The 16,439-nt window shown below is 40.7% G+C and overlaps 3 protein-coding genes across 5 annotated transcripts; 1 reads left to right on the top strand and 2 right to left on the bottom strand.

The window, feature by feature from the left end:
• Positions 1-550: 550 nt before the first annotated feature.
• tex36 (testis expressed 36) lies at positions 551-1,613 on the bottom strand. Its single transcript, XM_035664022.1, has 4 exons — positions 1,520-1,613; positions 1,282-1,422; positions 1,025-1,099; positions 551-914 (listed from the first exon to the last, which is right to left on the bottom strand). Exons 1-4 carry the CDS (start codon positions 1,568-1,570, stop codon positions 603-605), a joined length of 579 nt encoding a protein of 192 aa, XP_035519915.1. The 5' UTR covers positions 1,571-1,613; the 3' UTR covers positions 551-602.
• A 353-nt stretch (positions 1,614-1,966) lies between these two features.
• si:ch1073-143l10.2 (autophagy-related protein 16) lies at positions 1,967-6,830 on the bottom strand. Of its 2 annotated transcripts, none has more exons than XM_035663525.1 (7): positions 5,180-6,402; positions 5,037-5,100; positions 4,854-4,926; positions 4,531-4,604; positions 3,893-4,144; positions 3,670-3,791; positions 1,967-2,736 (listed from the first exon to the last, which is right to left on the bottom strand). In XM_035663525.1, exons 1-7 carry the CDS (start codon positions 5,265-5,267, stop codon positions 2,663-2,665), a joined length of 747 nt encoding a protein of 248 aa, XP_035519418.1. In that variant the 5' UTR covers positions 5,268-6,402; the 3' UTR covers positions 1,967-2,662. The 2 variants fall into 2 exon arrangements, with proteins under 2 accessions (XP_035519418.1, XP_035519419.1); XM_035663526.1 differs by lacking the exon at positions 5,180-6,402 and adding an exon at positions 6,692-6,830 and having other exon boundaries at positions 1,969-2,736.
• edrf1 (erythroid differentiation regulatory factor 1) lies at positions 6,742-16,439 on the top strand. Of its 2 annotated transcripts, XM_035663523.1 has the most exons (25): positions 6,742-6,884; positions 7,092-7,300; positions 8,038-8,104; positions 8,194-8,319; positions 8,436-8,560; positions 8,660-8,807; positions 9,072-9,173; positions 9,278-9,399; positions 9,496-9,607; positions 9,704-9,851; positions 9,967-10,078; positions 10,457-10,568; positions 10,733-11,011; positions 11,132-11,203; positions 11,320-11,467; positions 11,663-11,854; positions 12,254-12,454; positions 12,725-12,940; positions 13,294-13,520; positions 13,670-13,828; positions 14,043-14,192; positions 14,443-14,596; positions 15,011-15,126; positions 15,256-15,428; positions 15,534-16,439. In XM_035663523.1, the coding sequence occupies exons 1-25, from the start codon at positions 6,786-6,788 to the stop codon at positions 15,694-15,696; spliced, it is 3,732 nt and encodes a 1,243-aa protein (XP_035519416.1). In that variant the 5' UTR covers positions 6,742-6,785; the 3' UTR covers positions 15,697-16,439. The 2 variants fall into 2 exon arrangements, with proteins under 2 accessions (XP_035519416.1, XP_035519417.1); XM_035663524.1 differs by lacking the exons at positions 6,742-6,884; positions 7,092-7,300 and adding an exon at positions 7,377-7,465 and having other exon boundaries at positions 15,534-15,696.

Here is a 16,439-nt window from a genome sequence, read left to right as displayed (position 1 = left end):
TATTCATAGGTATGTTTTCTTTACTGTATAATCACCTGAATATAAAAATCTTGTTTTTGTTACTTCAGAATGAGATGTGTTTATCTACAGATGCTGCGGGTCACCTTCCATGGAGTCCGCCATGTTAAACCGCCATGTTTCTACAGTGGCCCTGAACAGACAAACAAACTAGTTGTAAAAAGGGCCTTTTGCATTTTGTGTGTTTCGTGGCCACCATAATTGCCCACGACACACTTCACAGCATGTTGTCATTCCCAGGTCATCAAATACAGGCGTGAGCAGTTTTCAGTTTTCAATCTGCAACTCCACAGCTAGATGCCACTAAATCCTACACACTGGGCCTTTAAGTGGATTGTTAACAGTCCACTTTCCAGTCCAATTAGTGTTGTTGTGGAATAAAACCTTGTTTATAAAAGGTCCATATTTTTCCTTTCTGGAATACAGCTCTCAGAACACTCAAGAGCTCTCAAAACAATAAAAAATGCTATCTGATGATTATTAATTTCTTTATTTGACAGCTGGACCGTCCAGAAGTTTCATCATACCCTCTATATACTATGTCTTCTCAATGATACCATCTAGTAAAGTATCTCAGTAGTATCTTAGTCCTTGGAAGGTGCTAAGTAGTTGTTAGCTGCCAGCGCATGCAGGGTGTCTTTGAGGTCAGAGTCATGTCGTCCGAACCACATGAATTGCTCCGCTGCTTGTGCCAAAGCGGCCTCTGCAGACTTCTGCTGGTGGTTGCGGGGGAACCGTCTGGTGCTGGTTGGACCATTAACAGCCTGCTTCACCATAAAGTCAGTCTGGTAGACCGTGACGTTCTCCCTAGAGCTGCTGTCATTTTCATCACGGCACAGGCAGAAGTGGGAGTTGTGCTGTCGGTGATCATCAAGACACTTCCTGCGTCCCACACCCTGAAATATACCAACATGATACAAAAAAAGTTAAAAAAGTGGTTACTTTTTAAAGAGTAATGTGGTGATGGATCTGAAGATTTCTTTTTTTCTTTTCTTTTCATACTCACATGAGTGAATACAGAGATGTTGTCTTTTAAGGAATGCTTGTTGTCATGGCCTGAGAATGGATACTCTCTGGATTCCTGTAAAGAAAGTAATAAAGAAACTCAAACTGGGATAAGAGTATAGTCTAATACACCTGAATACAGTGGGATGGGATACAATGAGATTCAGATATTCTTTTTAAAGAAAGTGCAATGAAATCATTCAGAGCCCTGGGCCATGATTGTACAGCAAACATGACCTACTTTACATACGTACACACCTGCTGAGTTTTCCATTTAGGATAGCGCTCCAAGTTCAAATCCTGAGGCAATGATGATTTAACCTGAGTCAGCATGTTCCCAGTGCTTGTACAGGTCTCACGACTCCTTGTTTCATTTTCTGGTAAAACTGGATGAGCAAACTGAGGGGGGAATGAAAGAAAAGACAATTAGACAACCAAGTCTGAATGTTATGATTTGTAATAATATAATTATTTGATGAAATGAGGATTTTCTTACCCATTTGCCGTCATTGCTCATTGAAGAATACCGCTTTCCACCTTTTACCATTTTAATACAGTTTGAGTCCACTGAGTGGTTTCACCAGTACAACACACAGTCCAACTTAACAACTAATACAAACACTGGTGACTATGGAAACCTGCAGTAAACAACAACCTGAAACGTGATCTCAATTTGCCATGGAGACGTGGAACTAGAATTCTAACAGGAAATGGAAGAATCAAACATAAGAAAAATAAATCACAGAAAGCATGAAAGCATGTTTTCTTAAGCCAATTAAGTATATAAAACTTACATTGTGGGATTTTCCTATCTTTTTTTTAATGTGGACAAAGTACTCAGACAGTATTTGTGCAGGAACTCTGCAACTGAACAGCTGAGGATATATTTGCAGTCAAAATGTTTTCAAATCAGGAGAGACTCTGATAGATAGAGTAAATTATAGCAGACTTTATTTTTTTTTTTACATATAGAAAAACAACAATTCACATTTCTTTAAAATAACATTTAACATTTTCCATTTGAATAAGAAAGGTTAATTTTTCAAAAATTATTTCAAATTATGTTACAAAGTAAGCCTTAACAAAAGGTCTCAGGTTATGAAATTCTTATCAAATACACTTTTTGACCTAGTTAATAAAACATATTCATGATTTTCTTTTCAAATAAAGATAAAGTTAAAAGCTGAAATAGGCACATAGTCACTAATACCAAGCCCTGACAGTACAACAACACCAGCTCCTGCAATTTAAATGACATGAACTACATGAACAGAGGTTGTTTCACCTCAAATGGTACAACTGAAGGGATTGTAAAAATGATTTAGTGAGGAATGTAAATTTGTACCTCCAGATGTGATGAGTTAGCTGGAGTGTAATTGAAATTACTAGGGTTGAGTTTAGTTATACTCTAACAAACTCTAAATTAAACTGATCTTTAAATCAACTTTTAGGTACATTTACATGCAGGTACTTACAAACAAACAGATACAGATAAGAAACCATCTCATCATAACACTTCCAGTTGCAAAGGGTTGTTCCACGATCCTGGCGTCACATATGTGCAATCAATTCTTCCAACTACAAGCACAGGAGAAGTTGACAGAGAGGTAATGCTTGTGCTGAGGATCTCTTGGGAATATTAGACTTCTTCAACAGCTGAAACATGGTTGTGGTCTGTGTGCCCCTGGTGCATCTCTGTTGTATTATTAATCCCTGAGGACAAGATCAGCAGAGTAAGAGTAAGAATGTTGAATTACACGTTTTAGGTTACATTCAACACACGGCTAAAAGGGTACCATCCATTCCTTCCATACAATATTAATTTGAGGGTCCTGACAAGGGCAGCAGCCAGGGGTTTTAGAAATACTGAGGTCATCGGTCCAATTTTATTCCCCAAGATGACGGTCGAAGTGCAGCCTTATCCAGACTGCCAGGGATAAAATTCAGTCCTTTATAGAGCTAGTATCGAACATCGATACTTTAAAAAAAAATATTAGTATTGTTTGCTTAGTCAGACTCTTAAGGTCATTTACTTATTCTTTGATCAGATAGTTCCTGATTTAAATGTGCAAACTTCTCTAACTATGGAGTATATTTTCTATTTATTAAACATTGTATTTTGTTAAATAGAAAGAGAAGGAGTCCAAACATGTTCATATTCCTCAAAGTAAAGTACTGTGTATATAAAATTGGAATTAGCCTCTAAAATACTAAACATGTCTAAGCTTTTTTATTGTAGAACATACCCCGATAATCACGTTGAAGCACCTAATATGCATTAAAATGGCTTCCTCCTCATGTAACATGGTCTTATAGTCGTCCAGGTCGAGTAGCAATATAAACCTCATGATAAAGGAAAGGTACTTGGATGTTTTTGTGAGCTTTGAGCTGATTTCTGCTGAGTTACTTTGGATAAATATAGGCCTTCGTCAGTGCCATCAGCACTTTCTTGATCACATTAACAATTCACCATTCAAAATCCCTTTTTGTCTTCACCTCATCAACTAGACCTTCTTAATTAAGACAATGCTCTTAATAAAGGCTCTAGGTGCCTCTGTGTGCGGCACTGAAATTCAGTAATGGTATTAAATTAAGAGGTGTACATTTGTTTCTACCTACTGCATTGTGAAGAATGTGGATTCTTACTCTGAATGACCGATGGAGACATTTCTGATGGACCACTCCAAGGACTCGGCACTATGGGAACTTGCTCTTTTCCCACTTCCCTATGAAGTTGCTTCTTTAGCTGTTTGGCCAAATGTTGCCACCTGGCGAAAAGCAGTAATCAACTTCAAACCTGCAGTTATGTTATCATTCATATTTTTAAGCTTTGTAAGTCACACAGAGATCACACATTCACTTCTCTTACCTTTCCTGCGTGTCGTTGTACTTATTCAACCTGTCTGCCTCCTCCCTCTTCTCCTCCATCCATCGTTGCAAGAGTTCCTCTTTCTCTCTCCAAGCCTGTCCCAATGCTTCCTTAAGTCCTTTCTGCTCCGCACGCAGGGCTGCCAGCTCTTTGGATTGACACTCTACTGTAAACTCGAATTCTGAAAGGGCCGCCTTCAGGGTATTACTCCCTTTAGCCAGAGTAAGTGCCTCTTGACGGTAGTGGGACACACTGAAACAGCCGAGTGACGAAATGGTGATTTAGTGTACCTTTGATCAGCACAAAGTAACCATATTAATATTCCTTCATTTACTTTGTAACATAGTGATTATGGTTTTCTTTAAAAATAATTGTGCTAGACCAGAAAATATACTGAAAATCCCCCTATTATCTAAAGACAGTACATTAATGGAAAACATAAGAAAATGGTACAAAAATCCAGCTGCTCCATATTCTTAAGAAAAGAGCTGCTAAATAACTCATCCTACTCATTTTTATAAAGTGTCTAAATGTGAGCCAACAACTAATAGGCCAAGCACTAGTTTATTATACTCAGTTTTGAGAGAGCAGGTATTATACTCTGCTGGCTATTCCATGTACTGGAAACTTGAGATTACCGTGACTGCCAGTACTGCAGTTCAGCCTCTTTCAGATACAGGACGGTGGTCAGCTCAGAGACGGTCTGAGACAGCTGGAGGGGGACAAAAAGTGACAAACATGTCACTGAATGCACACACCAATTCATCTTTACCAGCTGTAACCTAGTAATGATGATTTCACAAAGTTAAAGACACCCAAAGCTATCTATTAATGTATTGTATTATGTGGATGCCTGAGTTTTTACTGCTGCTTGTACAATCATATGAGAACGGAAACCTCTTGAATATAGTTGGAGGCTGATGCTGGTGGTGTTTATCATTGAATTCCTCATTAAACCAACCTTTTCAGCCAGGTGTTCACTCTCTCTCAGTTGGAGTTGAAGGAGTTTGGTGTTTTTCCCGACTTCAACTCCACTGAAAAACAAAAACAAAAAAACAATGTCCATTTTTAAAACAAAACTCAAGCTAAAAAGTCAAGCTTTTTATCCAAATCAGCAGAAAGGACAAATGACTTCATTTCTAACCTCTTTGACTGAACATCATCCAATATTTGTTTGCGAATTTCAAACCGTTCCTCCAGCTGAGACACTGAAAGAAAGCAGACACATGTCTTTGGGCAGTGAGGACATCAGCACTGCAAAGGCTGAGACAGAAACATTAACCTTACAGCTAGTGAAGACCCCGACATAGGGCACCTTCTCAGTTTGGTCCCTGTGTTGCAGTCGAGCGCGGACGTGACTCTTCCAGCTCCCCATTGTAATAAACAATAAACACAGATTGGTCGGTACACTAAATGTCCTACAGCGGCTTGGATCCGTTTTCTATCCCCACTCGGTTTTAACGTGCTCGAAGACGAATTGAATTGTTAAAACGTAACCTCCATCAGCACAGAAACTAACTGCCTGCAGCAAAGTTTCACAGCTCCTCCTCCCTGCTCAGTCAGTCAGCTGATCCGCTCCCTGCCTATATAACAGGCCTGATACAACACAAAACAACACAATGCAATACAATGAGCATGTCCATTACATGCTTTATAATTCATTTATACTTTATGTTGTAGTTTTACTTCACTAGATTCATTTGAAAGCTGTAGGAGGGGTACTTTCTAGATCAAGATGTTATACAATCTTGATGTTTTAATTGTATGCCATACCATACCCAGCTACAAACAATAAAAAACAACAACAAATATTATAATATTTTTTCTTTTTGCGTCTTTGAGTTTTTGCTGCTCATATTGCCCAATATAACCTGTTATTACGCTATAAATGCAAAATATCTAACTTGTAAAATAATATTTTTAAATTCTGGCTACTTGTACCAAAATAAAAGCATATTTCCACCCACTGAATGTAATATATATATTATATTATATAATATAATGCACTGACAGGGGACATTCTGCTAATACTTCTAATACTAGCTAATACTAGTTCTTCTAATTAGATTTTCAGTTTTAATTAATTTATACACTTACTACTCTTATGAAAATGTACGAATGAAACAATAATGTACCAGTAGTTTTGTAGGCCATTTTACTGTAAAACATATGCATACCTATTACATATTAAACTAAACAGATGAAATGTCGACACACTTTGTAAGAAGCCAACATGTGAGTGAATTTCATAATAAAATACACCAGAACAAACCAGAAAGTGCGCAACTATTCTAGAAAGCATCTCTAAAAGTACTTCCGGTTCACATATTTTATCAATACTAAAATATTTATAAGCCATTATTCTACGTTATAATCCAGTAAACGCTTCCACGTCGTCTTTAAAATAAAAATAATGATGGTATGATTCTCGAAATAAGAAAATAAGACGAGTTTTGGAGTTCGTCTTATCGTGAAACCGGAAGCTGTTGTTCGCTTACTGCCCGCATCAACGTGTACGCTAACAACAACAGTCTGGCTGATAAAGGAAGAGGAGAAGCTGCAGGCGCATTTAACTTGTTAAAAAAAGGGCTAAAAACCACTCAAATTAACAGCCTCACATGTGAGCGTCGTTTAGTGTCAATTTAACAACCGTGTTGGGAAGCGACACTTTTTTTTTTTTATTTACATCTCTACGGGTCTCTTTCTTGGAGCTAGCCTGTCAAGCTAGCAAACTGGACACAACAGTAACTTTATTGACACAATAGACGCGTCTGGCTCGTTTAACTAGCTAATGCATACATTTCCCACGAGTTGTCCAAGCCATGGATAGGTTGGCTGGTTGTTAAGAAAGAGCCAATGTTTGCCGGGTTGAAGTGAGTGTCCTGAGTCCAGTATGAGCGCGTCAGCTGCGGACAGAGAGCCTGGGATCCCCCTGGACAGTGCAAAGGAAGACATCAGTGGCCCTACCTGCACAGGAGAGAACAGCAAACATGTAAGTAACTAACCGAAGCAAGGAGGAACTGTTACACTGACTGTATGCATGGTTATTAACAATGTGAAATCTTCCTATTCACCAGTTTCAGTGTATTGATTCACAGATCCACCAGACACTCTCAGGTTTATAGCTCCAACCTCCATCAGTGATTCCCGGTCCCAGTAACTCACTTGCACTATGATGTTTTGTTCTGTTATGTTGAAGGACTCTGCAGTATGCTCAGGCAGCAGTGAAATCAAGAGCCGTGCTGTGGTCAAGTACTCTGCCGCCCCTCCTCCCACCAGCTATGCCCTGCTGCAGGAGAAGACGGACCTGAAGCTGCCTCCTGCCAACTGGCTGAGAGAAAACCCCCAGCTGGGCAGCGCTGGCACCACTATATTAGGGTCCAGCAGCAAGAGCAAGCCCTTTTCCAGGTGCAAAAGCATGAGAGATCCTATTACTGCAGCTGATGTAACTGTGTTGGTCTCTGTGGAGAGAAGTTTTTCCTTCGTAAATCGAGTACACTGTAGCCCTGCAGTCTGTAATGTTCAGTTTTTGTTGGAACTGTTTTAATTAGGAGTATTGATTCAAACCTCATGGTCAGTTTGGAGTCTGTACTTTGTGTTGCTGTTGCATTGTATTGTTTTATACTGAAAGATATAATGTTTTAATATGTTGGCCAACCAGTTTATGTCAACTGGGGCAAACTAAATATTAGAAACACTTGTGGTTAGGTTGGTATTTTAAGATGTGATATTAATTTGTGATGACAGTTTGAAATCGTATGTTTTGCTGAGTGAAGATAAAAGGCAGGGTTGGTATTAGAGGCTCACGCTGAATTCTCTGCCTAATTTGCGGAAACCTGCTGGGCAGATGGCCTCTGTTGTTGGTCTGAATGCACTGATGAACACTGATTAGTACTCTGAGGTGTATCTAAGGCACAGTGTGTAATTCTGCCTGTTTTCGTTGATGTTACAAAACTACATCTAGAATTTTACATCTAAGACACCAGTAAGCAGAAGCACTGGATAATTTCTTGCTGCATAGCTGAAAATGCTAATAATCAGGGCTATAAGTGCATAAATCTCACATGTTGATTCATCTGCAAAAGCATTTTCTTGGCCACTGTAAACACTCAGTAGTAATAACTTATTTTTTTCTTCTTTTGTAGTTTTGGGATGGCTTACGACTTCATTGACTGCATCGGGGATGATGTCGACGTGGTATCTGACTCAGAGGTTTGTGAAAAAAAACATTTCTTTCTTTGTCTCCGAGACATGCACAGACACTTTATGTTAACATTGTTTTTTTTTTCTGTCACATTCAGAACATCAAGAAGCTCCTGAAAATTCCCTACAGCAAGTCCCACGTCAGTATGGCTGTTCACCGCGTGGGGAGGACATTGCTTTTGGATGAGCTGGACATTCAAGAGCTCTTCATGAGATCCTCTCAGGTACAGAATGGCACATTCCGTACTTTTATTCTACTTTTATTCCAAATGTGTCTGCCATTGCCACTGTTTCTTCACAACAGTAACTTTTAAGAATGTGGTTTATGCGTGTGTTGTAGACGGGAGATTGGACGTGGCTAAAAGAGTTTTACCAGCGGCTAGTAGATCAGAAGTGGCAGAGGAAAAAGAAGAGTAAAGAGCACTGGTATCAGAAAGCCATCCTGTCAAAGTTCCTCTATTACAGGTGAGTACTTTGAGTTTGGTTCACAGTGGAACTTTTTTTAAAGTTTATGGTGCATCTTTTCCAGTCTTGTCCCATAATAACCTCTTGTGTTTCCTCCAGTATAAATGGTGACGGGGCTGCAGAGCCTGTACAAAACGACCTGAATGAAGGGCAGGAGGAGAACGGGGCAGAGGAGTTCAGTTCCTCATGGCCCACCACCTTCACCAGCACATCGTCTGATGCCGAAGAATCAGATCCTCCCAAGCAGGTACAGTGTATTTAGTAGCCTCTGATTGGGGCAGCCAGACCTGTGATAGAATTAAGAGATGTGTGTGAAATTATATCTCAATTTCTTCTTCATTAGGAATAAATCCTATGTGTCGTTGTCACTCACAGCTTTCTGTAACGCCTGAAATGTATTGGAAAATAACCAGTAATCAGTGTTTTTAGATCAGATGGTGTGAAGCTTATGTGTTGAGAGTTCGGGTTTGTGCTGCTTGCGCTGACAGTATTGCTACTCTTAAATGTGCAGGAAAGTGTTTCTGTAGACAGCAAGTTTGCTCTGGGCCAGGTGACTTCCATACCCAAAGAGCAAAACCTCCCTATGCTCTTCAACGAAGGGGAGAACAGTCAGGTAGTACAACCTCCCTTAATGTTTTCCTACCACAGTTGGTAACTTATGTCTAATGTACACTTGTTTACACTCTTATATACACTTTGATGTCACTTGTTTGACAGGGTTTAAGGAACGACTTTGTGCGAAACATCATGTGGACATTTGAGGATATCCACATGTTGGTTGGGTCCAACATGCCTATTTTTGGAGGTGGTCGCTATCCTGCCGTCAGTCTGAGACTCAGGTTGGAGTCTAAACTGTTTCCTTCAATCACATACATTGGTTCCACTACATTATATTGGCGTAATGTAGCATCTAACTTTCTTCCTGTGTTTTTCAGGGACAACAATAAACCAATTAACATTCTGACAGGCATCGACTACTGGCTCGACAATCTGATGTGTAATGTCCCCGAGCTTGTCATGTGCTTCCACGTCAATGGCATTGTTCAGGTAAATTACTGCTGGCTGTAGTATTCCAAAAGGTATTATTATGATCTGTGGCAATACATTTCATCATTGCTTTTGCTTTTATATTTCTACCTGCAGAAATACGAGATGATAAAAACAGAAGACATCCCTCATCTGGAGAACTCGACTTTCTCTACCAGGGTGGTGAAAGACATCGCCCAAAACATCCTCTCCTTTCTCAAGTCCAACTGCACCAAAGAGGGTCACACCTACTGGCTTTTCAAAGGTGGGAGATAAGTGAACAGAATTTCCCCCCTGTAATAAGTAATATGTCTAATGTACTGTACGCTATGCAGTTTTTCTAGTTTGATGTATTCTAATGTTATTTCTTGAATCCACAGCTAGTGGGAGTGACATTGTGAAGCTTTATGATCTTACTACTCTTTGTGAGGAGGCTGAAGAGGAAAAATGCCAGAATCCCTTCACTCTTCCTGTGGCTGTTTTACTATACAAGTGAGTATCTGGGAAAGACTCGGGACAAGAGTGTCTTTGGGCTTCAGGGTTCCTGCTCTTTTCTGGAATTCAGGGCTGAGAAGATTTAATTTCCTCTTCAAAAAGAGCTTTTTACGATGTCCTGGAGAGTTTATTTAACATTTTAGCTAGAATATCTTTTTAATGAGCTTAAAATATTCGGTTAAGATGGGCAGACCTATAAATGTATAGTTGGACTCCTGGTTTAGTCAGATACCCTAAACTGTTAAGAAATGAGGAAGCCTAAAGGACTACTGTTATATACAAACTAGATATTTAGGTTGTTAAACAGCTATTTTCAACTAGTACTTGTTTATATAAAGTGTGCAAAACTGTAATGAGTTCTGTTTTGTGGTTCAGAGTTGCCAGCAACTTGATGCTGAAGGCGAGGCAGAACAGAAAGCATTATGGCACAATCAGAACTCTGCTCTTGAACTGCGTCAAACTGCTGGATCAGGAGAGGCATCCCCAGGTAAGCATGGATTTAAAAAAGGTTCCAGAATAGTTTTTTTTTCAATCCATAGTTTGACAGCAGGGAAGTCAAAAGTGAAACCACTTGTCTAAATCTGAGAATGCCACCGTTTAGATTTGATTGAACTTGACTCCAGTCCCGATCTCCATCTCCTGTCTGTTCAGATCATCGCCTCGGCCCACTACATCCTGTCAGAGCTGTTCCAGCTCGATGAGCCTCCCCAAGAAGATGGAGAGGAGTCCCTTCGGGCCGGTGGTTCAGAGGACAGCTACAGCGACGAAGACCGAGAGGAAGAAGAGGAGGAGGAGGAGGCGGAGCTGACAGAGGACAGCGATGAGAACAGCTCCTACAGCTCACAGGATGATAGTAAAGCTGTGGCTGTGATCCGCTCTGTAGGGGAGCTGTCTGTCCCGGAGAAATACAAATCCACTCACCAGATCAGAGTGAGTGCTTCTCTAAATGTTTCTCCTCTACGCAGACCTAAGGGGACAGTGTGGAATACACAGATAAATATGTTGTATGTTAACACCAGAGAATAATGTTCCCTTTCTCGATCCCCGCAGCCAAGTTGTGCTTTCCCTGTTTCACAAGACAAGGAGGAGAAATGCAGACACGTCCTGAGCTACGTACTAAAGGCGAGTCTCTGCCTGATGTTTATTGTTATTGTACATGCAATGCTAATAATGTGATTTGTCTCAAGAAATGTGTCATCTACTGTATTAAAAACTGCTGTTATGGACACTACATATAGGGGCTGAAGGCAGTGGATGGCACCATCAAGAAGGAGAGTGATCTCCCGGCTGCAGACCCTAACACACCCATCCCTCTCAAATACGAGGACAGAAGTGCAATCGGAGCCTGCGCTGCTGAGACAGGCATCTCTCTTCTTCTTGAAAGAGGTCAGTCTACTTATTTCAAAGGATAATTGATATAATACCACATGCTAAAACAGGAAATAGGTAAGCATTATGGAATACACTGTGAGTCAGATCTATTTAGTTGCAAGTGTTTACAAATCGTTGCTAAATGCCCAGGACACTCGTCATCATCACTCAACCTCGCTTATGTCTTTCTCCTCGTCCGTGTGTCACCAGCGGGGCCGTTGCAGGCAGATCAGAAGCACCCAACGCGCTCGGGGATGATCCCCGGCTCGTGGCAGCACCGTATAAAACTGCAGCTCTTCCTCAAAGCATCAAAGGCGTACTACGTCCTGTCTGATGCAGCCACTAACCTGCTAAAGTACGGGCGAGCTTTACGCTACATTAAGCTATCTCTGCAGTGTTACGGTAAGGTTATTTAACCATGTAATATACCAGAAACATTGTTAAATGAAATGTTGTTAAACATTGTTTTTAGTATTTTCTATTGAGGCTGTTGCTGACATTTAGCTTTATTGTTGTTAAAATGTGAAGCTTTGTAATTTCCGCCAGCCTAAATTATGATAGTCTTTATTTATGCAATTTAATTTAATGGAGCAAACTACTTTTAAGTTGTTGTTTTTTTTTAAACAGATCAGGTCCTTACATCTGATTGAGTCCGAAACTGTGCTCTGGGCACTTGAACATTTATTTAATATATAACAATAATTATAATAATAAAATAATATGCCGCTACTAAAATTACATTACTGTACAACACATTTATTTCTCTTTTCCCATTTCGTTTTCTTCCATTGTTTCCTCCAGATGCTTATTGCTCCGTGAGCGGTACACTGCACCCACAGGTGCTGCAGTTTCACAGCCAGTGCCTGTCTCTGTGTGGGGACATCCAGCTGATGTTGGCCCAGAATGCCAAAAACAGAGCAGCTTACCTGGAGGAATACAGCTACCAGACTAAAGAGGACCAGGAGATCCTGCACAGCTTGCACAGAGAGAGCAGTTGCCAGGGTCAGTCACTAAGGAGAGACAATCATACAAATCTTTAAGCACACAATGGCTGGCTTTCTTGCTTGATGCATTGAAATTAGGGGTGTCCATAACTGGTGTACAGTGTCTTCTTATCCGTTTTGGTCCCAAAACATCATTCACATATATATTGTGTATATATATAGTGCTTGCTGTACCAAAAAAGTGTCCTATCATTTCTTGCCTTTTCAAGTTGTTCTGTTCAATTACTGATCATTCCATTTGTCAATCATTTTACTCTCTACCCACTAGCTTTCAACATGGCAACAGACCTGGCCATGGACCCAGAGTATCAGCTGTTTGTTAGCAGTAAGTGCTACGAGGCAGCGTATGAACTGCTCGTCTCTGAGGCCTTGAAAGATCACGCCTCGGATCAGCTGGCTCAGGTGCTCAAAAGGCTGGGAAACATCCGCAATGAGATGGGAGTCTACCACATGAACCAGGCAGCAGCCATGCAGACGGAGAAAGGTGTGTTGGATTAATAGACAATAGCCACTAACACCAAAAGTGTACAGAAAACAGTACAATAACATTATAAGTTATTTGTTTTATTTTATAGATAGAGCTTTCTGTATTTATTTCTGTAATTTGCTCAGTATTTCCAAACCTGGATGAGTGATTTTGAAATTGAGATGCTTTGCACTGGAAGAAAGAAAGAAAGAAAGAAAGAAAATCACTTTGCACCATCCGCAGGGTCAGCAGAAATAGAGAGTATGCAAGTAATACAAATGTGTTTCTCCATTGTGCTTACATAATGGCTTTTACCTACCTTTTTGTCCATGTTGCTGTATCTAACTGGCCTTCTCCTGCTCCCTTTTTAGTGAAGAGGTCGGTGTCCATAGCAGAGCAGGAGATGTGGAAAAAGAGTTTTGCCTTCTTTGAAAAAGGCATGAAGGACTTTGAAGCCATTGGGGACAGGACCAACACAGCCTTGCTGCTGTGTAACACTGGCAGGCTCATGAGAATCTGTGCTCAGGCCCACTGTGCCATCTCTGCCGACCAGAGCAGAGGGGAGTTCTCCCCTGAAGAGGCCCTCTACTACAACAAGGTGCCATCTCAAACTCTTTCACTCACTCATTCACACTAAAGCAATGGAAAATGATTTACTCTTTTGCAATCCTAGTGATCTCTTATGTATCCATCTTGCTACATCACCCTTCCCTGGCTTACATTTGTTTCATTAAATTCTTACCCCAGGCCATAGACTACTACTTGCGGGCTATAAAGTCGCTGGCAAGCCGAGAGAGCCACTCAGCAGTGTGGGACAGTGTAAACTGGGAGCTGTCCACTACTTATTTCACCCTGGCTACACTTCTGCAGGACTACGCCCCGCTGTCCAGGAAGGCCCAGGAGCAGGTGGGTTTGAACACATAGTACTGAACAAATATTTTAAATTAAGTTAAACCTTTATATCCTGGAGGTCTTACCTTTTACAAATTTAAATTGATGATATGCATATTTCAGACAAAAGCCACTATATATGGAAGTTATCAGTTGTTTTGCATCATTAACAGCTAGACATGTGATCAAACTTTAAGTCATCCATCCCTGTGTGTGTGTGTTTTCCCAGATCGAGCGGGAGGTGACCGAGGCGATGATGAAGTCCCTGAAGTACTGTGACCTGCAGACTGAGTCGGCTCGTCAGCCGCTCTACCAGTACAGAGCTGCCACCATCCACCACCGCCTGGCCTCCATGTACCACAGCTGCTTCCGCAACCAGGTGGGAAACCATGTAACATTACACAATTAGATTTTTATAAATATCTGGATTTTTTTTGTACTAATGATACATGTCTGAACTCACCCTTTGACGTAGACTTGTTAATGCCCAAAGAAAAATGTGTTATTTTCTCTAATAAAAAAAAGAACTACACACTAACTATAAATGGTGTTGGGATGTATTTCATACTTCTAGCAGCATAATACACACTGAAGCGTGTCTGTGTTTCTGGCTCTTAATTGTGTGACAGGTGGGGGATGAACACTTGAGGAAGCAGCATCGGAGCCTGGCAGAGCTCCATTACAGCAAGGCTGTCTGTTTGTTCCTCAGCCTCAAAGATGCACCCTGTGAGCTGCTCCGCACCCTTCTGGAGAGGGTGGCCTTTGCTGAGTTTACTATGGCAGGTGAGTAGTCGTTCATCACAGTGACTGTGACTTTTCACATTTTTTGGTTTTGCACTGAGACAGGGGTAAAATGGGAATATTTTTTCCCTACATTTTCATCTGTCATTGTTATAGGTCTGAAGTGATTGTTACGTTCTGCCATTGTAAAAATGTTTAGCCATTACACACACACACACACACACAAGTTATGTCCTAACCTGGTGCCTTGTCCTCCATATTTTTCCGAACCTCAATAGTAGCCTACTAGTCTCGACTCTGCCTAGCTAGGATAGTTGTGGATTACAAATGCGAATCGAGAAAATAGAGAATTTAATTGTGCATGGACCGACTCCTACCCTAAGAGAAAGATTGGAGTAAATAATAGAATTTCTATCTACAGCCTCTTACGATAATGTTTATATTGTGTTTCCACAGGTCAGAGCAGCAGTGTGGCTAAGCTGAAGAGCCTGACTGGAGCTATAGAGATCATGACAGAAACTCGTTATGCTTTCCAGCTGATTCATAATGAGCTGCTGGAGGAGCAGACGGAGGTAAAGTCTCAGAGCCGCACATGGGAATGCTCTCTAATGCTTATTCATCTTTGCAAAGCTTTGGTCAGCCCTTTTCCGGATCACACACTGTAACTGCAACATCTTTTCTTTTCTCTTCTTGTCCTGTAGTTGAGTGAACCAGACCCTGCTGAATCAGCAGAGTCTACTGATGTGGCCAGCGGCCCCCCCTCAGGACTGAACCTCGAGGAAGTGATGAAGTTAATTGGCGTGTTTGAGCCGAGTTTCTCCTTCCTGCTGCTGCAGCTGATCAAACTGATGACGACGATGAAACGGAAACCAAGGTGAGCCAGAACCTAAACCGTTCACGGTATTGGAAGGTATGTATGTATCTAATATTCTTTCATACTTTCATAATGCGCACTGACCTGCGTTTATGTTTATTACAGCAATAAGGACGAGGAGCTGTTAAAAACCTATAAGAATGTGTACTCCAAGCTGCTGCGAGCTGAGAAAAACGCACCTCTCCCCAGCCGTGTCAAGCTCCACATAGAACTCCTGCAGCAGCTGACCTCACAAACAGGAAGTGAGGACACAGGTACGCATTCATGATGATGACATAGCAAGGAAGACAGTCACGACTTTAACTCTGCTCCCTGCACCTTTCCGGACCTCCAAGCTCCGCCATGGGGAAGACTTGACAACTGTATTCTCACAAATGCTGTAACAGGAAACAATAATTTACACTATTATTAACAGGCAGATGCTCAGGCAACACCACCCTGCTCTGAATGACAGTTCTAAAGCTAATTTCACCTCCTGCGCCTTTAAAATGATTCCATCTTTTTCTAACATTTGCATCACAGGTTCTGAAATGTACATTTTTTGTGAAAAGAGTTGTAAATTGAGAAGATATTATTTAATTTTCTTATTGCTTAAGCAGTTATGGGTCGTATGTAAAACTCCTATGTATAGGGTTTGTTGCTGACTGTACCAGCCATCACCTGGATTGCCTCATTTTTCTTACAAACAAAACATACAGTATAAGAAACTCTTCAAAGATGGTATAATCACATATAACTTCTACGCAAAAAAAAAGACTGATTTTAATATATAATTGGTGTTTTTGATATTCAATAACACCGATAATGCTGTGAATAAAGTAGAATGAAGCGTGATTGATGGCTGACAAAAGCTCTAAGCTTGTGATTTGCTTTCCAAAACAAGTGTGCAATAGTTTGGCAACATTCAATGCAAACTCTGAGGCTAGTTTTTCCACATTGCTGTATGTATAAATGTGACTTTATATCAGCATGGTTTGCTGTGACATGAAAATAAAAGGTTTTTAAATTTTA

This window comes from Morone saxatilis, unplaced genomic scaffold (genome assembly GCF_004916995.1).
Source record: "Morone saxatilis isolate NCDOM2014 unplaced genomic scaffold, NCSU_SB_2.0 Contig19, whole genome shotgun sequence".
Lineage (NCBI taxonomy): Eukaryota > Metazoa > Chordata > Actinopteri > Moronidae > Morone > Morone saxatilis.
Note: the sequence above shows the minus strand (reverse complement) of the source record. Positions and strands in the feature narration are given on the sequence as shown.

Coding starts and splice junctions, on each gene's coding strand:
- edrf1 (XM_035663523.1), top strand. CDS start 6,786: ATGAGCGCGTCAGCTGCGGACAGAGAGCCTGGGATCCCCCTGGACAGT. Junction 7,301..8,037: donor AAGAGCAAGCCCTTTTCCAG/GTGCAAAAGCAT, acceptor CTTCTTTTGTAG/TTTTGGGATGGCTTACGACT. Junction 9,174..9,277: donor ACGAAGGGGAGAACAGTCAG/GTAGTACAACCT, acceptor CTTGTTTGACAG/GGTTTAAGGAACGACTTTGT.
- si:ch1073-143l10.2 (XM_035663525.1), bottom strand. CDS start 5,267: ATGGGGAGCTGGAAGAGTCACGTCCGCGCTCGACTGCAACACAGGGAC. Junction 4,145..4,530: donor CTGCAGTACTGGCAGTCACG/GTAATCTCAAGT, acceptor CGGCTGTTTCAG/TGTGTCCCACTACCGTCAAG. Junction 2,737..3,669: donor GTCTCCATCGGTCATTCAGA/GTAAGAATCCAC, acceptor TCTTGTCCTCAG/GGATTAATAATACAACAGAG.
- tex36 (XM_035664022.1), bottom strand. CDS start 1,570: ATGGTAAAAGGTGGAAAGCGGTATTCTTCAATGAGCAATGACGGCAAA. Junction 1,423..1,519: donor TGAGCAATGACGGCAAATGG/GTAAGAAAATCC, acceptor TTCCCCCCTCAG/TTTGCTCATCCAGTTTTACC. Junction 915..1,024: donor ACATCTCTGTATTCACTCAT/GTGAGTATGAAA, acceptor GGTATATTTCAG/GGTGTGGGACGCAGGAAGTG.